This window comes from Triticum aestivum, chromosome 3A (genome assembly GCF_018294505.1).
Source record: "Triticum aestivum cultivar Chinese Spring chromosome 3A, IWGSC CS RefSeq v2.1, whole genome shotgun sequence".
Lineage (NCBI taxonomy): Eukaryota > Viridiplantae > Streptophyta > Magnoliopsida > Poales > Poaceae > Triticum > Triticum aestivum.
The window spans coordinates 151,543,652-151,551,856 of record NC_057800.1 but is presented as its reverse complement, the minus strand read 5'-3'; the positions used below and the strand labels follow the sequence as shown (position 1 = coordinate 151,551,856).

The following is an 8,205-nucleotide window of genomic DNA, read 5'->3' as shown; positions in this document are numbered from 1 at the left end:
TGGCTCGATCGGCGGTAGGCGCGTGCTCAAGGACGTGCTTGGCGAAGACAGGCACGTGATCGGTTGATCAGACCGACGGCGACACTGTATTTGCCATGGCGGGGACGATGCGCAGATCAGAGTCGATGGCGACGTTGTCAGTGATGTCCCGGACGATGACGCCGAAGACGGACGGACGATGGAGACCGCGCGGGCGAGCGGCCGGCAATGACGCACGAAGGCGTCCCTTGGGCGGCGCGTCCAGCTGTGCCGCCCGGTTGATGATGAAGCGGCCGGTGTAGTCGACACCGATGTCGAAGTAGAGGTGTGGGGGTCGAGGTGGCGGTGGGCGACGCAAACCGATCAAGAATAGATCGGAAAACCAAAAAAAACACCGATTTAAATGACCGGCGAGAGAGCGAAAAAAAATCCGGAGCGGAAGCAGCGGGTCATGGCTAGGGTTGAATCGGTTAGGCTGGTACCATGTTAGAAGGGAGAGAGAGGGATTGTTGCGGAATATGATGGATGTGTTATTGAGCCTCGAAGACGAGTATATATTAAGTACAAGATTTGAAGAATAAGACGCCTCTCCTAGAGACAAGGTAGGAGACATATTACAAATTATAGACTACCAAATATATGTAAGCTAAATATATCTCTAACACGAAAGGCTTCTGTCCCTAAAAAAACACGAAAGGCTTCTGAAAAGAAATCACGTTGTAGTTTGAGTGCCTGTTGAGACCTGCGCATAATTCAGCGGAAGCCAGAGTCCCTGTATCCAATAGTGCCATGCCCCATGCTGCATGCCATTGCCACCTCTCCAACAATAGCGCGATGATGCACACGCGCCCATGCTCATCCTCATCGCCTCCTTTCATATACTCCAGCACGCTGCACACGTACGCGCCCGCGTGCCCAGCCCCCATTGCCCCTCCCGCGGCTAAGCAGCCAAGAACATACGAGAAACCTGCACAGCGCTGCACACACACACACACACAGAGCGCAACGAACAGAAAGAGTGAGAGGCCCGACACTTGCGCCACCCCCTCCCGCTCCCCCTCCCATCCATCTCGCCAAAACCATCCATTATTAGCCAGATGCTGTCGTCGTCGTCGTCCGTCCCCCGTTGATCTCTCCAATCTCTTTTAGCCACTCTCGTGCAGACACCGCGCGCGGTCCGCGGAGGAGGAGAAGCTAGCTAGCTCAACGTTGGTTCGCATCGCCGTCGGAGGGAGTTCAGGCTCAGCCGGCCGGCCGGCATGGAGGGGAAGCACATGGTGATGTCGGCGGTGGGGATCGGGATAGGCGTCGGCGTGGGGCTGGGGCTGGCATCCGCGCCGTGGTCGGGCGGAGGGTCTGGAGGCCCGGCGCGGGCCGGGGTGACGCTGGAGCGGGTGGAGCACGAGCTCCGCCGCCTCGTCGTCGACGGCAGGGACAGCAAGGTCACCTTCGACGAGTTCCCATACTACCTCAGGTAACGTTCTCCTTCCGGCGCAAAAAAGTTCATCTCTCTTTCTCTCGGCACGTAGGCATGGAACTGTAGAAGCTGTCCCGTCACCTTCCATCGTCCTAGATGTTTTGGGCTGATCTTCTGGTGGGGAAAGTCCCCTCATCTCTGTGTGATGTGCATGAATTAGATGTACATATGAACTGCATATTTTGCATGTAAAAGAAGAATAAAAAACCGGAGTTTTTGTGTAATATTCGGCCTCATGGAGCTTTGCGTCACTGAAAGAAGTGAAATGTCTTTTTTCCTTTCTGAAATGTCCATGAAAGGTGGTGACAGAATCGCTATGCTGTCAGAACTCAGATCACAGGCAGGAGAAACCCAGTTGGTGAATACTTCCATGAAAGGTGGTTACATATGAACTGCATAGTTTGCATGTAAAAGAAGAAGAAAAACCCGGTGTTTTTGTGTAATTTTCGGCCTTATGGAGCTTTGCGTTCCTGAAAGAAGTGAAATGTCTTTTTTCCTTTCTGAAATGTCCATGAAAGGTGGTACTCGGATCACAGGCAGGAGAAACCCAGAGGGTTCAAAAGCTCATGAAGAGTCTCTCTATGTTGTCAGTTTTATGAGCAAAATCTGCTTGGATCAGCCAACCATGCATGACACTAGCTCACTGATAGATTACGCGCCCTAAGCTCTGTTTTCGCGTGTACAATTCTGCTTTTTACCCCCTCAATCGCCCCTTTGCAGTGAGCAAACACGCGTCGTGCTGACGAGCGCCGCGTACGTCCACCTGAAGCAAGCAGAGATCTCCAAATACACCAGGAATCTCGCCCCTGCTAGCCGCGCGATTCTGCTGTCAGGCCCTGCAGGTAAAAACCATCTTCATCACAGCAGCTCAAGGACTTTGCTTGACCATACTCCCGCTGCTTCGGACCGAGTAATCTAAGGCCAAGTTCCTCTCTTGAAGAGCTTTACCAGCAGATGCTCGCCAAGGCGCTCGCGCACTATTTCGAAGCCAAAATCCTCCTGCTGGATCCTACAGATTTTCTCATAAAGGTGAGTTTCACCGGAGCATTTAAGTCCTTGCGCATCTCTGGATATGTTGTAATGCAGTGGTGTTCCTTGCAGCTTCACGGCAAATACGGCACCGGTAGCAGCGAACAGGTAAGACCTTAGCATACCACTGGTTCTGCTTTTGATCTTCAAAATTTGCCATAGTTGCATACTGTTTCCAATCTTTCCATTTCTGAATGTTTGGTGCGCCCAGGAGCTTATTTTCGATACGTCGGCACAATTTGTTCTGCATCATACACTGATTCTTTTTGGTTTGTCGACGGAAAATATTGGTAAATTTTATCTAAGAACTGCTAACTGGAGAGTATTTTTCTTCTCATCAGTCTGTTACAAGATCCATCTCCGAGACGACTCTTGAAAAGATGTCTGGATTACTCCAGTCTTTTACGATGACTCCACAGAAGGAGCAATCCAGAGGTGATGCTTCAGCATTTAGTTTGTATTCGGTCTTCTGTAGTGGTAGTAACCTACTTCAGTTTTTATCTAAATATGTTCAACTCAGGTCAGTGATTAGCAGTTGGTGAGAACATCCATGTACAATCCTATTTATGCAAACTGGATGGAACATGTATTTTCATATCAATATTACACTGATTTAGTGATTCACACACACTAGAAGCCTCAAATCATGAGTCCATTCTTACTCATAGAAGAAAAAGAGGGTGTATGCCTTTTTCTCATATATTGACACTATGTATGTCGTGTGCATTTGAATTCATTTGATTAATAAAACAAGTACTCAAACAACAGAGTACTAGACAATCAGAAGATCTGTGGAACTGATAGAATAAATTAAGTTCCTGAATTTACTTGAAAAATAAATGAACTTCATGTTTTATCTTAAAAAACATAAATGAAGTTTCCCACCCAGTGCAGTTCCTGCGAATAAAGCATTGACCACTATACTGACTTTACCTAACTTGGCCTTCATTTAGACTGAATGCTGTGAAGGAATATCAATACTCGCTCTTGGGCATAACTAAATTCAGTTGCATGCATGCACTGTAGAACATGATTCCCATTGTGTGTATCTACTTGCAGAATTTGTATCTGTATATTCATTGATGTACTTTCATTTTATGTTGCAGGAGGTATGCGTAGACAAAGCAGTATGACCGACATGAAATTAAGGTGTGAGAAAATTTCACTATAGTGGACCCATTACAGAAACAAAAAGCATTTACTTATTTCCTTATAAAATTTACAGGAGCTCTGAAAGTACAAACAGCATGCCCAGGCTCAGAAGAAATGCATCTACTTCATCCGATATGAGTAGCCTGGCATCGCAAGGCCCTCCAAGCAATTCAGGTCATAGCATGTCCTTTTGAAAGACTTGCAGTGGCACAAAATAAATTTCGTGACCCTGAGGAAACTATTAGTTTTCATGTATGTATGCCTTGTGTGTATTTGAGCATTTCCTCATTATGCTGTTTACTTGCATGTCAAATGGTGATCTGTTATTAATTTCCGACTTGCAAGGTAGTGAATTAGATCTAAATGCAACTATTGCCACAATGGAAGTGATGCACAAATCGACGAGAAGTAGTTTGTTTATGTTCTTTCTGTCGATGTACCTCAGTGTTCACGTTATCCTACACACTCAACAGTTTTACTTGGAAGGTATGGACACACATGCTTGCATGTCTAGTTCCCTTCAGATAACACTTATCTCATGCACAAAGTTGGAATCAAAATGAACAGAGAAGAAAATATGAGCTGTATCATTTTGCCATGTTTGTTCCGCACTTCCACTGCTTCTCGTGCTGTAGACATTAACTTCACTATTTCTTGTTGCGCTGCTGCTTCACACTATGCATTATTTTATTTTTTTGCAACAAACACTGCAGCTCCTCTCAGACGTTCTAGTAGCTGGACTTTTGATGAGAAAATGCTGGTGCAAGCGTTATACAAGGTTCTGCATAAAGTATCTAAGAAGAGCCCAATTGTCCTCTACATAAGAGATGTCGAGAAGTTTCTTCAGAAGTCCCCCAAAATGTTTCTTTTATTTGAGAAACTACTGGCCAAGCTTGAAGGGCCAGTGCTACTTCTCGGTTCAAGGATTGTGGATATGGACTTTGATGATGATGAGCTGGATGACAGGCTATCTGCTTTATTCCCATATAACATAGACATCAAGCCGCCCAAAAATGAGAATTGCCTTGTAAGCTGGAACTCCCAGTTAGAAGAAGATATGAAGATTATTCAGTTTCAAGATAATCGGAACCATATCACGGAAGTCCTTGCAGAGAATGATCTCGAGTGTCTTGATTTAGGCTCAATATGTCTATCCGATACAATGGGCCTCAGTAAGTATATTGAGGAGATTGTGGTATCTGCAGTTTCTTACCACTTGATGAATCATAAAGACCCAGAGTACCGGAATGGAAAACTAATTCTATCTGCTAAAAGGTAATTGCATTTTGGTATAGTTGTCTGTTGGCTTCATCATCTCTGCCTTGGTTTATGACTCTTCAATTGTGCAGCTTGTCCCATGCATTGGAAATTTTTCAAGAGAACAAGGTGTGCGATAAGGACACCATGAAGTTGGAAAGACATACTGACGCTCGAAAGGTTTGTTTCTTTTTATTGTTTTTACACTTCTAGGTGACTGAAAAAGAATTGGTCTTATTCCTAAGAGATTCCACTATTTAATTCCTTTGTACTCCCTTGGTTCCAAAATATAATGCATGTAGATTATTCAAAAGTCAAACTTCGTAAAGTTTGACCAAGTTTATATGGGGAAAATCAACATTAATATCAAATAAATGCAATGTTTATTTGGTATTATAGATGTACATAGCTTTCCCTATAAAGTTGGTCAAACTTCACAAAGCTTACTTTTGAAACAAAAATCTACATGCGCTGTATTTTAGAACGGGGGGAGTACCTATTTATTGTTTTTCCAACGAGGCGGCTTGATTTCTAGCATAGGCATCCAATTCTATAGAAAGTTTAGAATTAACAATTATAAACAATGACATGCCTCAACTACATAGATTGCTGAAAAGGGAATTGCTCCGACTGCTGCAAAATTGGAAACAAAACCTGCAACTTTGCTGCCACCAGCAGCTCCTGCTGCCGCTACTCCAGCTCCTCCTCCTGAGAGCAAAACAGAACCAAAGAAACCAGAGAATCCACTTCCACCTGCAAAATTACCAGTAAGATAACTATTGGCCACTTTAATGTTACTTGGTGCAGGTTCCAGGAAACTAATTTACCCATCTGCAATTCCTTTTTTATTGCGTTTAGGAAGTGCCCCCGGATAATGAGTTTGAAAAGCGCATCAGACCAGAAGTGATACCCGCGAATGAAATTGGAGTCTCATTTGATGATATCGGTGCATTGGAAGATATCAAAGAATCCCTTCAAGAGCTTGTCATGCTACCCCTCCGACGGCCAGATCTCTTCAAGGGGGGTCTTCTTAAGCCCTGTAGAGGTATATTACTCTTTGGTCCTCCTGGAACTGGCAAGACGATGCTAGCCAAGGCTATTGCAAATGAAGCTCAAGCAAGTTTCATAAACGTATCGATGTCGACTATCACATCAAAGTGGTTTGGTGAAGACGAAAAGAATGTTAGAGCATTGTTCACTTTAGCTGCTAAAGTATCGCCCACTATCATTTTCGTCGATGAGGTTGATAGCATGCTTGGGCAGCGAAACAGAGCTGGAGAGCATGAGGCAATGAGGAAGATTAAGAATGAGTTTATGACACACTGGGATGGTCTCCTGTCAAGACCAGATCAAAAAATTCTTGTTCTTGCTGCGACCAACCGTCCTTTTGATCTTGACGAGGCTATCATCAGAAGGTTTGAGCGCAGGTTGGCACCCCTTCCTTGAAATCAATCCCTAGCGTTGTTTTTTGTCTACCATTTTGCCTGAAGCACATGCTCCTTTGGTTTCATAGAATCATGGTCGGCTTACCATCAGTGCAAAATCGGGAAATGATTATGAAGAGGCTTCTGTCGAAGGAGAAAGTTGATGAAGGACTAGATTATAAGGAACTAGCAACCATGACTGAAGGATACACTGGCAGTGATCTCAAGGTTAGTATCATGAGACATGAATCTTTCTCCACTTAAAACACTTCTTGGCTAACTCAGTTTGCTCTGCACAGAACCTTTGCACAACGGCGGCATATCGCCCTGTGAGGGAACTGATACAGAAGGAAAGGAAGAAGGAACTGGTAATCTCATCACCACCATACTAAGCATTGTATCCATGAAAAAACCTGTCAAATTTCTGAAGCTAACACTCGAATATCTCCAGGAGAAGATGAAACTGGAAAAAGGAGGCAGTCCACTAGATCCTTCAAAGATAAAACAAAAAGACAAGGAGATCATTCTAAGGCCATTAAACATGGCAGATTTGAAAGAAGCAAAGAACCAGGTGAACTGGTTTTCTAGTACAATGCAAATAGTATTCGCAAATGCAAGCATGTAGTAGAAGCCGTTAATATATAACCGTGGAATTGCAGGTGGCGGCGAGCTTTGCTGCTGAAGGTTCCATAATGGGTGAGTTGAAGCAATGGAATGATTTGTATGGTGAAGGCGGGTCGAGGAAGAAGGAGCAGTTGACATACTTCCTGTGAACACAAGTGTATGAACATAATTCGGAAAGTAGAATAGATGGCGAACAAGTACGAGAAAATAGCCCGGTTTCTTTTGTCAAACACATGAATTGACAGTCTATCGCCACGTAAACTGTAGTTTGCCTGTGTTCTGTTGTTGTATCACTACACTAATAATGAATCTGCAGGGCAGATCCTTTTGGTTTTGTTCTTTATTTTAGTTTTGCTCCTTTGTGTACATCTCTCAATCTACCATGTCTTGTGTATAGGTAGTTCATACTACTTGGTAGGTTGTGGTTGCCACAAAACAGTATCAGCGTCGCCAGTCTGTATTTCCAGTATGCTTCTCTCATGAATCTAGTGAAACTCCTTGGTTATCTTTTTGTTTGAAATAATGCAGTGTACAAGATTTCTAGGATTTCATTGTGTACTGTAAATAATAAATCTCTCAGAGGTTTATAGTTAATCCTTGTACTGTAAATGAGCGGTCTCTTTGATGCCTGAAGTTCACTACAATTTGCGAGTACTGACACTAGTCGGTAAGTTTCCACTCCTACTTGATGTGGTAGAGAAAAGCCAACGATGCGCTATGAATATGTAGCACAATGTTTGAGACCAACACACGCAGACTGGGCTTTAATAAAAAGTTGTGTCAAGACCAAGCTATAGAGATGATCAAGAAGGAGAGAGATGGAAGACGAATTGGGGAAAAGTTCACCCAGATCGGGCTGTGTGTGTATTAGCTGTAGAGTAGTTGGCCATATAGGCAATTCATAGAGAAGATTCCATGGTCTGGCCATCCACAACCCGGCTGCCTTTATAGGTGGAAAGCCTCCTGGCAACAGGTGAAACGTAACAGTAACAACTGAAACGGAACAGTAGACATCTAACGGTCGACAGAGAACGGTAAAGCGAGGCTCGATCTCAACCCTCCATCTACTGAATCGTTATCTGTAGCCGCAACTAGCGCTAACTGAAGAAATAACACTTCCCGCTGTAGTCCTGACATTGCTCCTCCCTTGAGTGTCGACGTGTCCTCACGGTGTTGCCGCTGCTTCCCTCCAAGCGCGAGTAGTAGAGCTGAAGAACTCCGGGAACGTGTATTTGATGAAGTCTGCGTCTTCCCATGTTGCAT

General features: G+C 44.3%; 1 protein-coding gene across 1 annotated transcript; it reads left to right on the top strand.

Annotated features, from left to right (window-relative positions):
• Positions 1-893: 893 nt before the first annotated feature.
• On the top strand, positions 894-7,551 carry LOC123060767 (uncharacterized). The gene is made up of 15 exons (XM_044483602.1): positions 894-1,453; positions 2,177-2,298; positions 2,397-2,485; positions 2,558-2,593; positions 2,827-2,920; positions 3,592-3,634; positions 3,711-3,811; positions 4,351-4,912; positions 4,987-5,074; positions 5,500-5,661; positions 5,753-6,321; positions 6,408-6,546; positions 6,618-6,686; positions 6,770-6,889; positions 6,978-7,551. The coding sequence occupies exons 1-15, from the start codon at positions 1,239-1,241 to the stop codon at positions 7,089-7,091; spliced, it is 2,523 nt and encodes an 840-aa protein (XP_044339537.1). The 5' UTR covers positions 894-1,238; the 3' UTR covers positions 7,092-7,551.
• The last annotated feature ends 654 nt before the right edge of the window (positions 7,552-8,205 follow it).

Bases quoted from the DNA above. Each gene is read 5' to 3' on its own strand.
- LOC123060767 (XM_044483602.1), top strand. From the start codon at position 1,239: ATGGAGGGGAAGCACATGGTGATGTCGGCGGTGGGGATCGGGATAGGC. The intron at 4,913-4,986 runs GTAATTGCATTT...TCAATTGTGCAG, and splicing joins CTAATTCTATCTGCTAAAAG to CTTGTCCCATGCATTGGAAA. The intron at 6,687-6,769 runs GTAATCTCATCA...GAATATCTCCAG, and splicing joins AGGAAAGGAAGAAGGAACTG to GAGAAGATGAAACTGGAAAA.